We start from the raw sequence: 22,149 nt of genomic DNA, 5'->3' as shown, positions 1-22,149 counted from the left end.
GTAGAAAAATAGGTTATTTGGGAGAAAATATTTTTGGACTTCAAAAAATAGTGGCAGGGATACCAAGCAACTCCTGGCAAGAGCTATGCAAAACTAAAGTCTGCCCTATTCTATCTCTAAAGCACCTTCTGCACTACATAGTTGCACACCAACTAGTTTAATAGCCACTATTAGTGATATAACAATATAACCTTCACGTGTAAAATTTCAGTTTGTTGTCTTTTGCCTGGAAATGAGAGGAAATAGTGTATAGCTGTGAAGAGCTGAGGTAACGGTAATAGTTACCTCTGCTGTCCTAGAAATAAACCCTACTAATCTATAATGAAGAGAAGAATGGCAGCTCCATCCCCTAGAAGAACTGAAATAGATTTTTGTAGTCAAAAATATTGAGGATGAAGTACAACTCCACCTTCTCAGTGAGTCCAACCATCATCTACTTGCTTTCGTGTCTTGCAAAGTGACTGTTTCCCAAGGTAGTAAGGCACAAAGTATGCAGATAGAAGCTAAAAGGACGATAGGAAGTTACCTCGTTCTTGCCAAAACTGATTGGAATTATATAACCAATTTTTTTTTTAACACCCTGCTAAATTTAATGTCTGAATCGCTCTTAAGTCCTTCTATTTAGGGTATTGGATGGCTGTAAATCTCTGAAGGTATGTAGTCAGTAGGAAACACTGGCCAGAGTTTAGGCTACCTGAACAGAGTCCCAGGTGCTCATGTGTATTTTAAACACATAAAACAACTTTTAAAAGTCTGATCAAGAGTCCTTTCCTTGAACTGAAGGCTCATGTTCTCAGATGAGTCCCATAACCAAAACTGTCACTGTAACAAAAGCACAGGCATCTCCTTTCCTGGATGTGGGTGGTTTTGATGCCGGCACTGGTTATAAGAAGCAATGTCTTAGAGAACATGAAATTTAGGAAGATGAGTAATACATGAAGTGTGAAGGCATTGAGAGATGATCCACATATTATGTGCTTTTATTTAATAATTTACAAATAAACATCAGCTTTCCCCAAACTGCCCCTCAGCCTAGCAATTATATGTTGGCTGATTTCTTGTTAGCGCTGTTCTTTTATAATAACAAACTGTTCCCAAAGCCTCACATACAGAGAGTTAGACAATCAAAGTACTGTGTGCGATTTTCCACTTAATTCATTCAGTTAGCTGCAATTAAAACAATACAATTCAAAGCCTTGTGTGTTTCCCTGAAAAATACAAAACTTTAGTTGTTACTATTAATATATACAACCTACAAGAAAGAGTTAACAAAGTCCCTTTGACTTTCTTGTTGTAGTAGAGTAATTTTCTTATCCTTTTCTGTAGATGACCTGGCAGTCATCAATATTTCTTTCAGTAACTGTTCTACTGTTCTTCAAAAGACACATGCTTTTCATTCAACTGCACAGAAAGAAAAGGAATTCAGTGGGCCAGATTCCCTCAGTGGTCAGATCCATTCACCGCAGCTGCCTGGGGAGAAATCTAGGTGAAGGTGCAGGGGTATCATCAAGAATAGAACTGAACCTGTAGAAAAGGGAAGAGGTCAACGTATTAGCAGAAAGTAATCAAATCTCTGTTCAAATTTTACCAAGATATTTTACTTAAATATTTCTGGAAAAGCAATGTCATCACAGCTACTGATCTCTGCTCACTCACTTAAAACAAGTGACATATCAAGTTTTAGCATCAGTATAGAGCCGTTCCTTTTTTATTTTATGAGGCTTCACTAATGAAACCTGATGACAATCCAATTAAATATTATACCAGTTTCATGCATACAGAAGAGAACAAAGGCTGTATCCTGCCCCACAAGAAAGTGCTAGGCCATCCTAATAGAGCAGCTGCGACTGTTTCAAAATATTTCCAGAGCTTCTATAAGCAAGGTACATCTCAACACTGTCCTGAGTAGGAGACTAGACACCTGACCTTGTTATTCAGTGTGTTAGTTCAGTGTTTCAGCTCTAATTGCTAACAGAGACTTTGGTTCAGCCTACTCCTGCAACAGAATAACAAACCATTGATTTGGATCTGTAGTTTTAATTATTATCCCACTAACATAAATGAGCATTTCATTTAAGCTCAGTTTCCCGAGAAAGGACTCTTGTGCCTACTTCGATAAGACGGTATGAAATTTATCCAAACATTTATCAAACCATGTTAAATTTTATTGAAAGAATATGTTCTGACATTTTGTGAATAAAGTCCTCCAAGAAAATGTAGCACTGAAATGTGTGTCAGAGCAGAGAATCCAAACATCTTGTCCAAAGGTAATTCACAGCTCCTCTAGTACTCACCTTTATTCTTTTATTCAAGTAAACAACAGCACAAAAAGGGAATGGCAAAGTAAAGAACTGAAACTAGCATTTTTTTTCCAGAAAGGCAGAACTTTCTGCCAAACCCAGCTCCAACTACAGAAATACTTGCCAGTATTTTCCTTCCTTCCAGTTACTGCAGTTCTACAAAGATGGTACACATTGATGAATGACAAGGAAGGCAATTCACAAAAGTACTTACTCCACAGATATTCTTATTAAAAGAAATGCTAATATTATACTTCCAGTATATGACTTTATGTCTGAAGAATCTTGCAATTTGCATATAATCTGAGAGAAAGAAACATAGTTGAAAGACCACATCTCCAGCTGTTGATGAATGTTTCCAGTAAGTCTAACAATAAAACCCCCAAACATTTCTGCTTGGCACGGGTTTTTTTTTTTCAAAAGTGTTTTCTTTGCTTAGGTTGCTGTAACAAAGATAACACTAGGCAGACAGCAACTGTATGCATTCTTTATTAAACTTAAATATTTTTCATAAAGCATTTCAAGGCAACTGGATTACTAACAAACTTTATTAGAAGTTAAATGCATCATCAATGTCAACCAAGAATCATGCTATCACAGTAAATTCTATGCACTGTAAGGCACTGTCCATGAAATCGAAGAAATATTTCATATCACTTTGATACACCAACACCGATTGGCCTATAAATACCGATAATATTTTTATTATCACCTACGCTTAACCTTCTTCATGCTTTCAAGTGCCCTTATGTCCAATATTTGAAAACATACAATTCAGTTCCACAGAGTAACTCAAAATCACATTAAATATATGAGAATAAAAGTCAGTGCTGAGATCCTTAGTATCAGAAGAATAAAACCATATTTAAGAACCAAAATAATATTATGGAGCACAAAGAAAAGGGAATAGGTTTGTATATGAAACTATCTACCTTTTACCTACTCACCTGTCAGACATTTGGTTTCATTAAACTCACAGGTATCAGTGCAAGAATGAGCATAAATGCCAGAATGCCAAGGTAAGGAACAGGCAGACACTGTAAATCTGTTCACAGTAGTGTTGCAGATTGGTGCTAAAATAAGAGTTATGAGCTACATTCATTTCAAGTAAATATAAGAATATCTATACTCAGTTCAGGCCTTCTTTAGTCATCATCTACTTGGGAAGAAAGAAATAAATTATAGCTCCTGTAGAACAGCATTCATTTTTCTTAGCGACAGAAGGTGAAAAGGAACAAACTCTGGTCCTTCTCCAGTTCAAGTCAAGGAGAGTTATGTGTGCAAATCCCTGAGGGTTACATCTATCCAGCCTAATGTGGCCACGCTTACCCACACTGTAAGCTCCCAGATCAAAAGCAGTTGGTTCAAGCTTCCAGAAGAAGAAAGGTTTCACTACAAAATATTCTTCCAAATAGAGGCTGGGTGCACAAATTTAAAATCTCTCCCTGTAACAAAAGCTTTCTTTCTTAAAGCTGGAAGACGTGATATATACCAGTCACATCAGAAGAGCAATAGAAACTTAAAATGACCTTTCAGGCCTGTGCATCTTGAATAGTTCCGTATGTATGGATAAGGGTTCTCCAGGCCTCCTAGAACAGGGAAACAAAGAAGAGCAAAAGAAATCCTGGAGTCTTTCAGAACCTCAGCATTTCCATCCATCTTTCCATTTAAGTATTTCTACCCTTGGTTATCGATACTAAACAAACTCATGGATGCACTGAATAGTAACAAATCAACAGCTAATAAAATTAAACTAAGCTAGACAATATTGCTGTATTGAACAAAATAGATTCTTCTCTCAAACAGAAATGAAATGGACAGAAAAGCAGCGGATGTGTGGTGACACTGGCCTTCAGCTGGGAAGACAAATGGGCAGTCCTTCACAGTTGTGTAAATACTGTGGTTTGGTCCTAGAGGTTGTGGCTTCAGCCCCAGGTCCCAATTCGTCACCACAAACCACCAGAGACCTCTCTGAGTAAACGCGAGGTCAGCTCCTTCTCAGCGAGGCTTGTTCAAACTTAAATATCATGCATGTAAAATGCCTCCATCTCAAGCATCCTGCCATAGGCACAGTTATTCAGCACAGCAATGTGTAGGCACAAATCAGCTGGAGTGAGATAGCTGATATCTGTTCAGCTTGACAACCGGAGAAAATCCCCTGACCATCTCCTGTCCCTGCAGGCTGCCTGTCTTGTTGGACAGCCCCTTGGGAACAAGACTCAGCTGCCTTCTCTGAATCAGACACAGAGGACTGAACATTACTTAATATTGGTTGTATTCCAGAAGCACTCTGAGTACCTTAATCCTCAACCATGCTCCTCGAGGCGCTTTCCACGCACTGGGCGAGAGGCGGCCTCTGCGCGTCAGGGCTACTCGAAGGAAGGACTGTCCTCTTGCAGTGGTACCTGCGGCACAACAAGCTTTTGAACCACTCCGTGTTGTAGGATGCCATTCCCAACATCCAAACATAGCTAACTCAGCCTCTTTTTCTGAACGCTGTGAAAAAAGGCAAACCTTGGTGAACACCAGTGGCCAAAGCCACCCAACCTGCTGCCACCGGAGCTAGACAGACGAAAGCCACGCGTGGGGCAGGCCCTGCTTTGCATTTTGGTGCAGATGTACACAGATAAGAGCGAGGGCAGAGCTGAGACAGTGGGAAGCTTGGAGAGAAGGAGGGTGTCTGTTGCTTGAAATGTCTGTTACTTGAAATCACTCTAAAGCACATTACAAATCTGTTAAATCATTGTGGGTTACCCTGCATTTCAGAGTAAATTAGTAACTTTTCAGAGGGAGTGAAGAAACTACCGCTCCACTTTTAAATAATGAAAATGCTAAAAAACCTACACTTAACAGCTCTAAAGCTGCAGCAAGTCACCCACCAACACCCACTCCTCTTGTCAGCAGGCTTTTTTCAGCTTTGCCTATTATTTGTGTCAAGCCAGAGATGTTTAATGTTTGCTCCGCTTATCTGCTCAACTTTAAGGAGCCAAATGTTACAATACGTAACAGTGCCACTGACCTCTTTCCCCACCGCATTTTGATCTAAATAAGTAACAAACAGAGTTTCAAAATCATTTGGATTCACTGTCTCTGAGTTCATAGCTGTAAAAAATCTGCTTTAAGATTAACATCCAATTTTATTCATGCCTGAGGCTTCACCACAGCATCTATTTTTGTAAGATTAACAGCAAGATCCTAGTTCTCCAGAAATGTAAAGAGTAACAGCCAATTGTAAAAGGAAGATGATGTTTCCTAACCTGCCCTGCTCACATCCAGGAAGGTACGCTTTCCGAGCCTGTTCTATGGTGGGTGAAATTTCTATTTGCATTTTCGCACCCACAACATGGAGCAAGTGTATTAGTCCTTCTACCTCTCATTAGCTGAAATGCATTTCTGATGAAACTGTGGGTGCCAAAAAATACTAACACAAATCTCACATGTGCAAAGCATCCCCTGAAAGACAGCTTTTAGTCTGGAGGAGTTAAGGAACAGCCATCTTCCTGTACCTTGCACAACAGCATTTTGAATCATCTAACTTCAAAACACAAGTATAGAAAATGAGCACTTGATATTTCAGCTAACCTCTTTGAAATGAATATACATGAATATATTTCTTTTTTAACATGGTGAGTGGAGGACAAATTGAGGCCCGTTTTTAACCTAAACAGCAGATGAAAAGTTGCTGTAAATAGTGCCTTTGCTATCTGTCAATTAGAGCTATAGCATTCCTGTCAACTTGCACTCCTTCTTTAGTTCTGTACAATACAATTGTCTTTTGCAAACATGCACTAACCACTGGAAAGTGAAATTAATAAAGTGTGAGAAAAGCTGATTTATAAAACTGACACTCCTGCGGCCAACAACTCCAGGTTTCTCCCCTCCAGCTAGCTGCTTGAGATAGGCAGCCAAAGTGGTAAAAGATTATCAAATTGCAACTGTCATTCCTGACAAAATGCATCTCAATGCTGGAAGGAATTTTAGGTTTTAAGCTAAAACACCACCCCAAAGGGTTCGTCAGAGCCTGTCAATATCTCTACCTTGGATGGAAAGCTACCACCGAGCGCAGTGTGTCCAACATATAGAACCTGCCATGAAATGAAGTTCTTCATAAGAAAGCTCATCTCAGTCTTGGTTGGTAACAATAACAAGAAGACAAGATGAGAACATCAGTCTCAATTGTGAAGACAATGTTTTCCTCCCATATTATTCTGTCTGTCATGTTCCCTTCAGGTTCCAAAGGAATCCCTGTCTCATACATCATTATTTCCCACAAAGCTTGAAAGCCTTCAGGGGGGGTTTCTTCCTGCCCACTGTACCAGCCTTGATCTCTGAGTACCTTCAGAACAGTGACAGAGGCCTCTGCCACCAATAAAGGGGAGCATCTGCATACCAATTAAACTGCTGAGAGCTGAAGAGTTAAAAAAAAAAAAAATACAGGGGGGTAAAGCCTTGAAAGTAAATCTGAGCCAAATTCTAATTAATGCCCTGGGCCCCGATTCACCTCAGCACTTAAGCAAGTAGTTAACTTTAAGCATGTATTTAATTCCATTGAAGTCAAAAGACAGCATCGAAGAGGCAAACTACATTAGCACAATTTAATACTCTTTGGGCTAATTAATCAGCCATAAAAATTAACTATGAAACTGTATTCCTAATTTCCCTTGCTGTGACACTTCCAGATAAAAATACTTGGATGTGGCTGGAACAAGCAAAAAGCACTAACTTGCTTGGCTGCGGGGGGCTGCTACAGCTGTGAAGGCCAGTCCCAAGGCGCAGCTAAAGGAACTGAGCTTCCAGCACATCACAGCCTAACATCTGTATCCCTTATGTGGTGGCAGTATAGGGCACAAAAATGACAGCCCTTGTCCTGAGGAGCAGTAATCTAAGAAATTAAAGGAATTGGCAACAGATGAGCAAAGCCACCAGGCAGTGGATGGCACATTAGAGACATCTTTCCTTTTGTTTAGAAAGAGGCATCTGTCAACTGCAATGCATCAGCCTTCCTTGTGATCAAAGGTGGCAAGGAAGAGCAGCAAACAGGGCTTGGTAAGGGAGGGAGCATGAGGGCAGATGCCAGTGGAGACACAACTGGTGAGGTTACCAAAAGAGGCACTGTCAGGCAGAGCTGAGGGCAGAGGAGCAGGGCTGATGCCTAAAGGGTAAGCAGACTGGAGGCTGGTCCGGTCCCAAATGTGGACAAGGGCTAAACACCCCTCGATTTACAGGACTGAGCCCTGTAAAAAGAAAGCCCAGACTGCCATCTCCAAACAGCTGAATATTCCCAGGTACATTCAAAACTTTTCTCCATCTGCCAAGTGCAGTATGGTGAACGGCTGCTAAAACTGTATCGACAACATGCAGGCTAGATTTGGCCTGAACATGGTCTCCAAATGCCCAAAATACAACCAATTTTTGAGCTCCTATTGACTTCACAAAGGCATGTGTACAATTAACCATTCTGTAAGTCAGGCTGTAAGGAGAAAAGCTGTCAAATAAAGGCTTTCTTGCTTGGACTTCTGCAAAAATGAAACCACAAATAGTTTGCCAAAGTATCGTTAATGCTGTACATGGACCTATAAAAGCTAGGAAATCGAAAGCAGAGGACATAAAGTCCTGGCTGACAATAAAATTCTTTATCTCATCCATTATGGAAACAAAAAAGAACAAAAACACCTCCCAAAAACTAGAATGCTATGAGCATAAATGAAAGTACCAGCACAGCTTTTCAGATTAACTTTGAATTTCCTTGCTTTCATTGGCTTAAGAGCTCTATTGTTACTTCCCTGGGTTTTTAATTGCAGATACTAAAAATTCTTTTATCTTTCAAAGTCCTTAAAGTCTGTTATATAAATACGTAATTAAAGCCTCTTTCAACTGGGTATAATTTACTCTATAGTTTACAACAGCTGCACTAGAGCTGTTACAGTTTATCATTTAAAAGTCTAATTAGGGCCTTCTTAATTAGTGGATCCTTCAGTCACTAGACTGTGACTGTGTAAAAGATGCTTGGCAGTGATCACACGTTACAAATCTACATGAAATGTTTGCGCGCAAACAGGGTGTGTACGAGTCTGAAAAGACATTCATTGTCTCTGCAGGTCAGCCCATCTGAACACACAGACCTCCATGCTACAACTACGCTCTCCTCTCTACGTGCATGGCTGATCTGCATTCAGCCTTTCCCTCACGCACATATTACTGGGAACCACCAGTGCATCCCAAGGCAAGCCCCCAGCTTCGTTGAGCGGATCTGCTATGACAGTCCACTCTGATGTTGCCATTCTCATGGTCAAATACAACTGAAAGAGAGGACGGGACTGCACCCACTGACTGCTCGGGGTGGCTTTCATATAGCTTGTCAAATGCTTTCTCAAGCAAACACAGCTCCTCGCTGCTGCCACTCTCTCTCCCTCAGGAGCTCTGCACCTCGCTGGATTCAGGGAGTCATTCCTCTGTGGTGCCAAAGGTACTCACATCATTAGAAAGAGGAAGACATCATCCACTTACTGCCTCTCATTTATAGCCACCAACACAGATTTCTCATTAATCACCACCAAATTAGCAGTCAGTCACTGAGATTTTAAGTGTAATATTTGCCCAAGGAAGGGACTGTAACTCCTCCACCTTTCCCCACTCAGTGGTGTGGTGTGGGGGAGCAGCTGGTGGAGTCATCGCCAGTCTTTATAGCATTCACAGGAATGAGTCTCACACCATCCAAGGGCTCACATGGCCAGTGAGCAAAGTTTGTCCAGACCACACTCTGGAAGACTGGTGGGGTTTTGTAAAACTTTTTACCTGCTTGTAACACAGTGGCTGTTACAGAAGGTCAGATTTGGGGCATGCCAGCATTTGGGAGCATTGCTTTAAACAATATGGGGACAAAATCATGAGTTTTTATTGACTGCAGGATAATATAAATCAGTGATTGAAAACCTGTATCATTAGCGTTATTGCTTTCCAGTGGTAGATAGCTGCAGTAATGGATGGGCCTCTCCATCTCATCCTCCCACTGGAAAACAATATATACAGGACCAATCAATAGCCTGATCTGAGTTACTTGTAGACATGTCAGGTGCAAATCTCTCCCTTTCTCAAAGGTTTTAGCGACCATTTATTTTTGCAAAATTTAGGCCAGGCAACAAGCTGCTTTGGATAAATGGTTGTTATGGTGGAGAACAGCATAACCAGATCCACCCACGTTGTTACAAGGAAGTTTTAAATAAACAGGCAATAACTTTATTAAATGTATGTATTACTTAGCAAGGTCAATAGCTCAAGATGTTCCTTTGCAACAGGATAAATTTCCATTTGAAGAAGATTTTCTGTAACATCCATGTTGGTGAGGAGCCTCTGTTTGACAGGGAATGACTAGATTATTTCATCATGGGCTTTGCCACTGATTTCCACAGCTGAAATCCTAAAAAGACCTTCAAAATCAATATGAAAACCCACTGCCACTACTAGTGCCAGGATTTCACCCTATTGTGCACAACTGATTACCCACTCTAGGGTTGCCAAATCCAAAGTCAATGAAACTCTACAGGTCACAGCCTTGTTTCCCCATGGTTCAGTAGAGAGGCTAGACAGGTGTTTAAGGGCCTTCTTTGGACAGAGACAGCATCACTTTCACTCCGTCACTATGATTAAAGCACTTACATGCATTTCTATCCTTTGCTCCATTGCCTGTCACTTGCAATATATTCTAGAAGATTATAAAGCAGGTCAGAGGAGAGCTGAAGCACAGCTGTTTCACAGGTTTTATGTTACAGCCTCCATGGATGCCCATGGAAATACAAAGAAGCAGACGTAAGCTGGGCCCTGGCTATACACTGAGTCCCATTACAGCACTGACATTGAGGATAACAGACAAACATGAGCCAGGTGAGCTGTCATCTGAAAACCCTTCTGGCAAGTCATCCTTGGCCTCAACTGAGAACTTCACGGGGACATTGTATTTCTTTGAGCTGACCTTCCCAGAAAACTTCGCACTCCAAAATTCCTGGAAATTCTTGTACTCTAAATGGAACACCTTTTTAAACAGGTTCTTGTACAACATTTACATTGCTTGGCCTGCGTGGCACTATGTCTACTTTTTTTTCAGTAAGTTTAGTGGCATCCAAAGTGATGCCTTGGAAATTGTTTTATCTGATTTCATTTTACATTGATTTCTGTGACGCAAGAACAGGGGCTCCCATCTGGAAGAGGAAGAGGCCGCAGTAACATAGTGGCTGGGTGCAGTTAGCCACAACCATAAAGAGGACGTGAAGGCTGAAACAGGAGAAAAATATCATCACGCCCATGTGTTTCATTTTCAATTAGTTCAACCCAATTTCCCTGCTGGCCCCAAGCAAGTACCAAGAACCTCCTTGTCTTTGCAGTGGGGCAAATGTCCTGCTGCCCACCATAGAAAATTCTGGGAGAACAGAGTGGCAGAGCAGTCGGTGTCTCAGCAGGGCCGAGGACTCTCTGGTACACAGGGCCTGCAGAAGTCAGGTGAGCGCGACACTGCCACAGCTCCCAGCTGGAGAGCTCACTACGTCATCTCCCTCAAGACCAGGGCACCATGGTGAGCAAACCAAGCACCTGTGCTCAGCCCACCACTGTCCAGCTGTGCAGGCTGGTGGCTGACATGCTCCAGCCCTGGGGCTGCTACCTGAACTCTTGGGTTCAGAAGAAAGAAACGTAACCCTCTGGTAATCAGAAGATCCCTTTTTGTCGTGGCAGGACCATGGATTATAACTTTGTGTAGTCCTCTGCTATTCTTCCCCCTCCTCTTTTTTTTTTTTTTTAATAAATGAAAACACACCAGAAGATCTGAGTGTCTTCTATCAAAACTTCTCTATTTCAATAACTTGTTCCAACCTCCATCACAGTTCTTTCCCTGTCAGCAAGTGTACCACTGCATGATACCTCTGCCCACGCACAAATGCACTGGTTGAAGGTATGAACTGGAATCTCTCCGTTAAAAGAACAAGCAGGCATCCCAGAGACTGACACAGCTGCTATTTGCATGTAAAAGAGGAAAAGAAGGTGCATGACTGAGCCCAAATTAGCATGAGCAAAGCCTCCCACTGCATTTGCAAACTACAGCTTGCACAGTGGTGCTAATAGAGGTGCACACTTTCCTCACAAAGAAAGATTTCTACCTCAGCTATAAGGAAACTTGGCTAACAGTGGTTCACAGAATTTAGCTTCACATGAAGTTTTAAATCCCCATTTTCCTAAAATTTACAGAGTGATAGAAAAAGAGAAACACAGTGGATACATGGTGAGCTGGGCATGCCCAGGTTTAAATTTGCCTCCACTTTCAACTTGTTTCCTGAAGTTGGCCATCTCAGCAAGACCCATATTTTCTAAGGCCTCTACCTCTGCTGTACCCCTAGATTTTTGAACATCCAGAAATATTCACAGTGCTTGGTGCATCTAAAAATGAAACCCAAAATAAGCAGGGCAAAGCCACTCCATGGCCCATTTCCATCTTCAGAGAAATGAGGACCATTGATCTGTTTTTCATCACCAGCTCTTTTAAAAGGATGCTGTGGCAATTCCTTTATGTCTGCAGTCTTGCTCAAGACACACACTCCATAGACTACAAGATTTCCACGTTTAATACAACCTTTGTTTCTTTCTCTGGCTATGCACACACATATGTAAGCATCCATGTCTGTGCACATACCCATTGAGTCATAAAAAGAGGATTAAATGTCTCAGTACGCTATTTAAGCAGTTTAATTTTATTAAGAACTGTCCTGCAAAACCAAACTGCATTTTGAAGTCTTGTTGCAGAGAAGTTATAGCCTTTTTTCACTTTATCATCATACTTTTATGGGAACTGTTGGAACAATTCAGTGCCTCCGCTATTTCTGCAGTAGGTTTAGCACGTCTGAGAGACTAGAAAGAACAGTAAATGCAGACATTAATGGTAATAAAAATCAAAGCTAAGTCATACATGAAGAGAAACAAATTCCAAGATGAAAAATTCGATTACACAGTACCTGTCTCCTGTCTTGACTTCTTCATTATATGTAGAAATTAACCCTGTCATTAAGTACTTTGATCAGGCTATACATAAACAGCTTATAATGGCATGAAATCTACCGCAGCAAGCAGGCAGATGAACAAGGGGAAGAAATACTGACATTTGGGGCTGCTGTCAGACATCAAGTGCTCCTACTCCCTCAGGGCCAAACTGCTAGATAAATGGGGTTACTCCAAGGATTTATTGCTCTCTCCTAGTTTGCACTACTTCCAGAAAGTTTCAGTAGCAATATCTAAGAGGCTATTATTTCCAGATCAGTAGCATCATTTTAAGATCTTTGAGAGGTTCGTAAACTGGGCTGTTGTAACTGCTCTTAGGCTAAAATTCAGCCCAGAAATCCCCAGTCGATGAAGCTGAAGCAGTACGTCGTCAAATTGGTCCAGGTTTGCATAGCTCAGAAATAAGGTATGGCACCATCTCACATACTCCAGATCCAAACATTTGTCACTTAAATTTGGAGAATTTCCAGGCACTAATACATATCATAAGCAAAATTTATGGGCACTTGAGGTTTTTTCTGGCTGATTTGTTTGGCAGGATTTTGGAGCAGAAGTTGCTTTCTTCTGGGATGCAGTGGCTTTACTTGTGATACTATCTAAATTCCTTGTATGTGTAGATTGCTACACAATCAGAAGGAGCTGTGTTTCCTGTTGGCTCTTCCCACCTATTTGCTCAGGATATCCTCAGCATGGAGGTGGATTGAGGGTAGCCAGGTACAACATCCACCCCTGAACACCTCCTGGGGGCACTCTGCATTATTTAGAAGTACAGCTCAGGAGCTTGCTCCTCTCTGTTCTCCTAGCGTAGCTGTGATAGTGTTTCTGGTCTCTTGCCAATTACAGCAGGCACAGACATAAGCGAAAGATCTTGACCCAAGAGAGGCAAAGGCAGAGCTGCCCACGGTCTTCCAGATGGCCAAGATTTTACCTCTAACATCCTAGTAAAAGCTTGGAAAAACACTATGATTTTTTATTTCTGTATGCATTCCTAAACATACTTCAGAATAGACTTTTTGTTGTCCCTAGAAGCACTGAAGTCCAGGATCTCCTCTGCTTCTCACAGTCCATTATTTTATCCCATTGTTATAACAAGCTCCAGGACATTACAGCAAGACATTGTTCAAAGCAGCTATCAGCACTCAGACAAACTCAGTCCTAGACCAAAACAGCTCAGTCGAAATATCACAGGCACTGTGGAGCATCCCAGCATATTGCTCTCGCTCTACAAAACTGCAGAGCTGTTCCTACTTATGCCCCACATACCAGCTGTGTGCACACAAAAATGGTCCTTTCCAGATCCACAAGTACTCAGACTACAGATTTGGATAGACTTGGAAATTTTCACCTCAGCTACAGAGGGGTTGGGCACTTCCAGGTAAAGGTCTGTAAAGATGAGAGGATGAGCAGTCGCTCACCAGCTGGGCAGAGTACACAGTGATCTCAGGAGGTGGGCAGCAGGGAGGAAAGGTGCTCACAGTAGGCAGCTTGCAGGGGATAGAGCTAGCTGGAAACAGCAGTTTTACACTTGGCTCCAATGAACCAGACTAAATCCTTTCAGCAGGTGTTGTTCTAGTAAGAAAGAAAATCAGACACGTCTTTCGAGTTTACAGTTCCTGCTCAAATTCATTTACTTAAGGTGGGTGTTTTGCCCACACTAGAAGTTGCACTAAGGGTGTACTTCAAATTTCTAGCAAACCTAGAAGTGCCTAACTATCCAGGCTGCAAATGCACATTACGTATACCAACTACCATATCATTATCATTTGACACTTTTACAATATGTCAGCTTCCCTTCTAGAAATAATTCAGTATTAATAGCAATTTTATGTAATTAGCAGCATGCCAGGAATTTCTCACAGATCCCATCCCTGAAGAGTCCTCAGATTTAACAAGGCAATAGAATCTCATCTGCAAAGTCTTCCAGTGATTACTCTCATTCACCTCTCCAGTGATCTGGAGCTTGCTCTTGCTCCTGTTGAACCAAACTGAGTGTTCCTGATGAACTGCAGTTTGCAGAACAGATTAAGGGCTCCACTCCTGACCGAGCAAGACATTTTTAAGCATGTCATACCTATAAGTGTGTGTTCCTTCAGTAACCAATGGCATCACCTAAAGGTAGAGTAAAGCAGGTTGTTAACCACCTCTGTGCAGCTGGTGCCATAAACTGGGAAAACTCCCTGGCACAGCTTTCAAGCTGCTCTAGAATAACTCACAAGTAACGTACATTGGCACTGAAACACATCACTCAGAGGAAAACAAGAGAATAAACAAGAGGAGCAAAGACAGCTACAGAAGCACTGCTATTCAAAACACAATTGGGGCTGTTGGGACGCAAAGCCTGAGGCTCGTTTTAGGTTTAAAACTGAGCCTGGGCAGGAAGGCAGCAGCTCAGGGGCCGAGATGAGTAACAGAAGCTATGTGAAAATCTAGGCCTAACTCAACAACTTTCACGGGATGGTAAAAATTGTATTTAAGATAAACAAATTTTTATTAAATGTCTGGTTTTGCTAAATCTTTGTTCCTGCTGTTAAAGTGGATTTAAAACAGCATGGTAATATTATTCTGCTAGTAACAAATCCCAGCCAAGGAGAACAGCATGTATCCCAGTGCAGTTGGATGTGTCAGGTGGGAACACCTAGCTGCAGAGTAAGGAATTACCATGGCCAAGGGCCAGAGTCTTGCAGGTAGAACCAGGACACTGAGCACCTGCAGCTGCCGCTGAAGCTGATGGGGACAAAGCATCACTGAGGCTTTGTCTCCAGTAGAAAAATTTATGATTTAGCATGAGTTCATTGATTACAGCAGGAGTTCACTACAAAGACACACCCCTGAAAGGAACATGAGTTTTCAGTCCTCCCTTTGGAGTACATGTATACTACGGGCTTCCCTATAAAAGATGATGAAAGATGATAAGATGATCTGAGAAGTTGGTATGTAAGTACATCCCCAGCATTCCCACAGGGAAAACCTCTCCAGACAGCTGCAGATTAAACTCAGGTCACAGATCAGGAGAACATTGCTTTGATAGGTCCAAGCCTTCCTGGCAGCAGGCTGGGGCTTGTGGCTAGAAGAACATAGGCTCACTGAAAAGCATGCTAAATGCAATTGCCTTCAGGTGATAAATGTCAGGAAAGCAGTACACAAAGCATTTCCAGACCTGAATCAGAGAGCAAAAGCTTGAAGCTCTTTTCAGGCATGAACTCCCTTTCATATCTGCAGGCCTCAGCGGTGCTGTCAGGTAAAGAGCATGAGTCAGAGGCATCTACAACATCCCTTCTTTATCCTATCACTCTGTCATTGCTCCTCTGCTAAACAGCCATTAAGTCACAGAGAAATATTTCTTCCCAATTTTGTCTGCACATGCTCTCCAGAAAAACTGAAGAGTAAAGAAAGCAGACAGGAAAATATTACCATTTTCGGAAGCCTGTCCCTGTTACAAAAGTCCTCGCTTCTTCATGAAAAGCATTATAATGCACTTGCCACATCTGCTTCCGTTCAGAGCCATCTATGCTGAGGTGACTGCTCAAAGATGCTGTAATCTTTTGGAAATGGGACCTGGTTGCCCTCTTATTTTCCCTGCAGTCTGTATTTGCATAGAGAGGCTGTAAATTCTGGCTAGGAAGAACTGACAATTTTCCTAGGAAATCAAAAACCCCCAGGAGCAGCAGACCACTGCAGCCAGGTTCCTTATCCATCTGTGTCCAAAGGCTGGATTCCTTCGTACAAAGGCAGAACAAGCCATGGATGACATTTCCATGTACCTGAGACTGTCATGATATCTCTCTCCCAAGCGCCTCTCTCCAAAGCCTCTCCTCTCCTGGACTTATCTGCATTTTATTCCCTGTCTCCATGCTTGTAATTTAATAGAATATGGTCAAAAAGATATTTCCAACCACCTGTCAGATTCGGAGGAACAACCATCCCTTGTAGACCGAGACCTACCCCTCCCTTTCCACAGTGGTCTCACAGCAAGGCACGGGGTACTTCCATATGGACAACAGTAGGGATGGTGTTCCCATCCTACCTCTTAATGCCAATATGCAAAGCCCAGCTACCTGTGAGAAGATTAGACCTTATCCAACAGGCCACTTACTTCTTCCTGACAGCTACGCCTCCATTTTACGGCCAGAACATTAAACAAGATTGCAGTGGGGGCAAGCAGGAGGCCAGATGCAAGTCTAAAAGTAAGGGGCTTTATTTCTTACTGACCAGCTTGATAGCAGAAATGCCACGGTCATTCTTTCTAATTTCAGGGACCTTTTAAATAAAGTTCCACTCCAGAAGCCAAGCATGAAAGGAGAGGAATGAAAACTCTTTGATAGATAAGATATTACAAGAGACTGTCAGAAGCTTGGTAGGAGAATGAAATAACACTCTGGATACTGTCATTGAAAACAATAATGAAAGAGTACACCATTTTCTTAACTGAAGTACTATCAAATCTATGTTACTGCCACACAACATATTTTTCCTCCAAAGGTGCCAATTTCAAGCTATGACTATTGATCTCTATCTAACACTCAAAATTAACTGCACTGCTAAGGAAAAGTGTCACCAAATCGTTTGAGAACATCAAACAGTAAAAATCCAATGGGGTCAAATCAAGGTCAGAATTTGATGAGTAGGGTGTCAGAAATTTAATCCATTTTGTCTAAGATAATGAATAGAGCCAGTATTGGGTTTTTTTTTTTTTTTCCTTTCTTTTCTGTAATTTTTTTTAAGCCAGCTTCTCTCAAAAATATCACAAAACCAAACCTCAACTTTTTTTATGAACTTTTTTCCATGACTGGAGAGAGAAAAGATTAAACGGACTGAAACACAGATGGCAATTATGTCTCTGTTTATTTCCTAATGAGTCACAAGATTATTTTTTGCCTTCTGCCACATCATTTCAGAATACAAGAAAACCTTATCTTGAAGGAGACTTGAGGAGACAAAATAACACTGTTAAAAGTCCCAGTCCAGCAAGATACTTAAGTGCATTTTCAAAAACCCCAAACTATTAACCACGAGTGAAGTCCCATTCACTTAGATTCAGAAATTATGGGTAAATCTGTTCTAACAACTGGTGAATGTGGTGGCTATCAAATTCATTAGTGGTCTCATGACAAAATATTTAACAGATTTTATAGCCACATGTTACATTTACATCTCATCCTCAAAGACTTGAGTGAACTCGCATCCAGACTGAAGCCCTGACCCAGAAAAGCTTGGTTGCCTCCCACACTAGAGGCAGTAGAGCTACAAGTACACCGATCCAGCGCTGGCTGGGCTCTCAAATTCGGTTGTGGCCACTTTCTTTTAAAATCCAGGATGAGTAACTGATATGATAGTGGCAACACTGCCTGCTTCTCATACCACAGTCTAGTAACTATCATGCTCTTGAAGGGAAGTAGAAGATATATATACATCAGTTCACACTCATGTCTCACCTCCTCAGAAGGTCCCTTAACCACAGGGCTTTGGAGAGGGGACTCCCCTCTAATCCCATTGAAATCATGCAACAAAAAATTCAGGCTTTGATCCTAAAAGGGCTGAATCTTCAGCACAGCGATTAGGACACATGGCTAGAAGAGATGAATCCTTTATCTGAGGACTTTTCATATGTTTTAGGCAGTAACTAGGGGTGGATAATATGAATTTGGATCTTGTCAGGCAGAGTCTGAGTGTGACCTCCCACCTCCTACCAGAACAAACAATATGCAAAAGAGGATCCATTTTAAAGGGAGAACAAGACATACGCTCCTCTCTGAAACAGTGCTACCTCCGTGCTGGAACACACTTGCTTTCTGCAGAAGTAGGTAAAGATATCTCTGTTAAGGAGATGGCTGGTGCTTCACGAACACCCATGTCCTCAGGATATTTCTGTCTCCTGGCTCTAGGGGTTCCCCCTTCGGCATCTGGGAATTTCTGCAGGCATTGAGGAACCTCAGACTTCTCTATCCCAAAGAACTTCAAAGACATGCACAACTGGTGTGGCAAAGATAGGGCACAGTTAGGTTGAATAATTTGTTACCTAAAAATGCTTCTGACAGATGGCAAGGCAGTTCTGGAACACTGTGAACATAACAGATTTTGGGACAGGGTGCTGAAGAGAACTGATTTTAGTGTAAAGTTGGATTTTTATCAAAATGACCTTTTTCACTCCAAGTGCCTGTTTTGCATAGAAAATCGCGAAGACATTTTCAAAATTTGAGAAGAAATTGAACATCTCAGTGATGTGCTGGACTTAGGGCTTGGATGTCATTATCCTTCCTGGACCGCTTCCTGCAACTGGACTTCACGTACAACATGCATTGCCAGATGTTCCCATGATGTACAACAACAGCACAAGATGACAGAAAATTATCATTCGCATTAAAAAAGCCCTGACTTTGAGGAAGAGAATGGGTTGTTTGCCCTAGAGACTGGCAGGTTCCTGATTCTGATGCAGAAAACAGACACGTCTACCTTGCTTTTTTTTCCCCCACCAAAATACTTCGTAGTTTTCCACAAGAAATAAAACATTCCCAATCCATTCTAATTGTCAATGCCTTTTCAAGCTTCATTCCTAAAGAAATGAGGCTTAGTTGTTGGCACTACATGTCGATTTATCTGTCCAATGGTCAGTTCTGCGTTCCTTCTCTTCCTGCCTCCCCAGTGCCTTTAGAAACTACGTGACAGACAGAGGAGGAGGAAGGAGCTGTGAGGGCTGGGTGGGAAGAGCAGATATAAAAATCCTTAGTTCTGTTTTGATACTTTGCAACCACAGTACATATCTACACGGCAGATCAGCAAGTCGCTGAGGTTTGAGAGGAAATACTGCCAAAAGATGGTGTTTCTTTTCCTTTTTTTAAAAAAGAAAAGTTGAAACAGTTCATTACTAGGTGTTGTATCACATCTGAAACTTTCAGTTTCAGTACTTACTTATGTGACGTATATACCAAGCGGAGAAGGATCTTACTAAAACCTTCCAGGATGAAAACCTTCACGCTAGCCAGTCTAGACATTTTCTAACAATACAAAAGTGGGATTAGACAGTGCTTCTATTCTGACTCAAATGAACAGAAAAATTAATTAAAAGAAAAGCAAGCTCTTAACAGAAACAATTAAATATTAGCTAAAACCAAGCTTAGTTTGAGAGGGCAAAATGCTACAATAAAGCTTACTGAGGTAAATCCATTCAAATTTTACACACCTCTTAAACCATATTTAAAAGTATATATTTGTCTTACAATTATGTAGAAACTTTTTTTTAAAAAAGTTAAATTTAGCTTTCTAAATTAAAGCAGAAAGCAGACTCCTTGGCTTCTATTTAGCACTTGGCTTTCTGCACATCTAGCTACTAAGTTAACAGCTTACTGAATTTGTAGTGTGTACTTAATCCTTTAGCTTACTTTGGACTCCTTTTCTAAAAAGTTTACTTAAGTGAAATGAAAATCACCACTTTCTGACATTTTACTGCATAGCTAGGAAAAAGGACCATGGGGCATGTGACACAGACTCAGGGAGGTACTTGAGTTAAATTATACACATCTGTCTGCCTAAGAAAATGTTTTCTATTTACTTTGGAACAGGCTTTTAACATGTATTTCTTTTTTCCCAATTCCTGGTAATTCTCCTGGCTCAGTTTCCACACAGACAGTCCACAGAGGAGGTAAAGGTTACTGGTGTATTAATACTACTTCTGTATGATGCAGTACATTTTCAATTAGGCTCACTCCCACAATGATTTCCATATCTAGCCACTTGCTCTTCTTACTTCTTGATAAGTGTTGGCCCTTATCAGGAAGTCGGGGGCGAGTCTGTTACTGCTTTGAGTAAACAGCCTAAAGGTCATTTTAGATGTTGGCTTTGACACTCTTGGTTCAATAGACACCCACCATAGTTGTCACCAGTAAGCTGAAGTTAACCTCATGGAAAAATGGCCTTTAAGTGGGTCCTGTTGTCTCATCAAGAGGAAATTAAGTGCCCAGTGGACAATGAATGGTGGAATGAGGAAAATTCTATCAAATTCCCCTCACTGACGCTTGACAGAGGCATTTGGCGTGAGGTCAGGATCCAGGTGCTGTAGGTCTTCACTGAGGTCTGCTAAAGATATGGGAAAGTCTTGAGTTAATGAGGTCTTTAAGTCCCAGTGTGCCCACGTGGGTGCCACAGTTCTCCTAGCCAGTGCTCAAGGACATTTTTAACGTGATTTCCTATAGCAGAAATGAAAGCAGCAGAAGGCATCCAAGCTACATGCCCACAACTTGCTTTTGCAGGCAAGGCTATGTACATCAGAACGTGAAGGGGTAAAAACCCATGGATAACATTGGATCCATTTTGGTCTCAGATTTCTGCAGCTATTGTTTCTTTCCTTCTGCTTCCATGAGATTAATTAGTAGGAGCCACAGCTTTGCCAAAACAGAGGCACCCACTGCTGGAGTGTGTTGCCAGTACACCCCACTAGTGAGCCTCCATCACTAAAAAGGTCATTACACTACTGACATGTCTGGCCACCTTCTCCCACACACCTTTTCAGGATGAAAGTAGGAAGAACCCAGCAGATAGGTCTAAAGATATTATCAACCTGTGAAAGGAGAACAGTCGCATGACTAGATCTGAGATCTAGAGCAAAGGCCAAAGTACCCACAGGTCTGATACAACAAATATGCTTTGTATTGGCCCCTCTATTGGCTGAAGTGACTCAAGGTCCTGCACCTGGATGAGGGTGATCCCAAGCACAAATACAGGCTGTGCAGAGAATGGATTGAGAGTAGCCCTGAACAGAAGGTCTTGTGGGTGCTGTTGGATGAGAAGCTCAACATGTGCCAGCAATATGCAATTGCAACCTAGAAAGCCAACCTTATCCTGGGCTGCATCAAAAGAAATGTGACCTGCAGGTCAAGGGAGGAGATTCTCCCCTTCTACTCTGGTCTTGTGAGACCTCACCTGGAGTACTGTGTTCGTTTCTGAGTCCTCGACGCAGGAAGGACATCAGTCTCTTAGAGTGAGTCCAGAGGAAGCCAAGAAGATGATCAGCGGGCTGGAGAACCTCCTCTTTGAGGACAGGCTGAGAGAGTTGGGCTTGTTCAGCCTAGAAAAGAGAAGGTTCCCCAGAGACTTCATACCAGCCTTCCAATACTTACAAGGGGCCTACAGGAAACATGAGGAGGGACCCTTTATTGGAGAGTGTAGTGATAGGAAGAGAGGTAATGGTTTTAGGCTGAAAGACAGGAGATTTATGTTAGATATTAGGAAGACATTTTCTGTTGTGAAGGTGGTGAGGCACTGAAACAGGTTGCCCAGAGAAGTTGTGGAAGTCCCATCCCTGGAGGTGTTCAAGGCCAGGTTGAATGAAGCTTTGAGCAACCTGACTCAGTGGGAGGTGTTCCTGCACATGGCAGGGAGGTTGGAACTGGATGATCTTTAAGGTCCCTTCCAACCCAAACCATTCTATGATTCTATAGGGACACCACCATCCAAAGTAGAACCCTAAGTTCTTTATGAAAGGACCACTAAAGCCCTTTCAGAAAAAAAATCCCATAAATGATAGCTATTTTCTTCCCCAAATTAGGTACTTCAGGTTCCTAGGCTCTCATTTTAGGCATCTGAAGGTAAGTATTTCAAAGGTGATGAAACTCACTGAAGTGGCTGTAAAACGTTACTGCAGACTCAGGCCATTACAGGATGCTATTCCAGTATTACATGGTGCTCTTCTCTTTCTTCACACCAGTGAGCAAACGACTTAATGGCAAGGAATCTCAAACACTCCTCATCCTCCCCAGCCTGAACACTGGTGTGAAGAAAGTGACCTCTTCAGTACCTCTAGTAACTGAAGAACCTCTAG

The 22,149-nt window shown here is 41.8% G+C and overlaps 1 protein-coding gene across 1 annotated transcript in view; it reads right to left on the bottom strand.

Annotated features, from left to right (window-relative positions):
• Positions 1-22,149, bottom strand: part of RTKN2 (rhotekin 2) — a 202,326-nt gene that overhangs the window by 149,146 nt on the left and 31,031 nt on the right. The window contains exon 7 of the mRNA XM_054070960.1: positions 21,252-21,396. Coding sequence (XP_053926935.1) covers positions 21,252-21,396 — 145 coding nt within the window. The remainder of the gene's footprint in view (positions 1-21,251; positions 21,397-22,149) is intronic.

The sequence above is a fragment of the Cuculus canorus genome, chromosome 7 (assembly GCF_017976375.1).
Source record: "Cuculus canorus isolate bCucCan1 chromosome 7, bCucCan1.pri, whole genome shotgun sequence".
Lineage (NCBI taxonomy): Eukaryota > Metazoa > Chordata > Aves > Cuculiformes > Cuculidae > Cuculus > Cuculus canorus.
The sequence above is the reverse complement of the archived record's forward strand: the minus strand, read 5'-3'. Positions and strand labels throughout refer to the sequence as shown.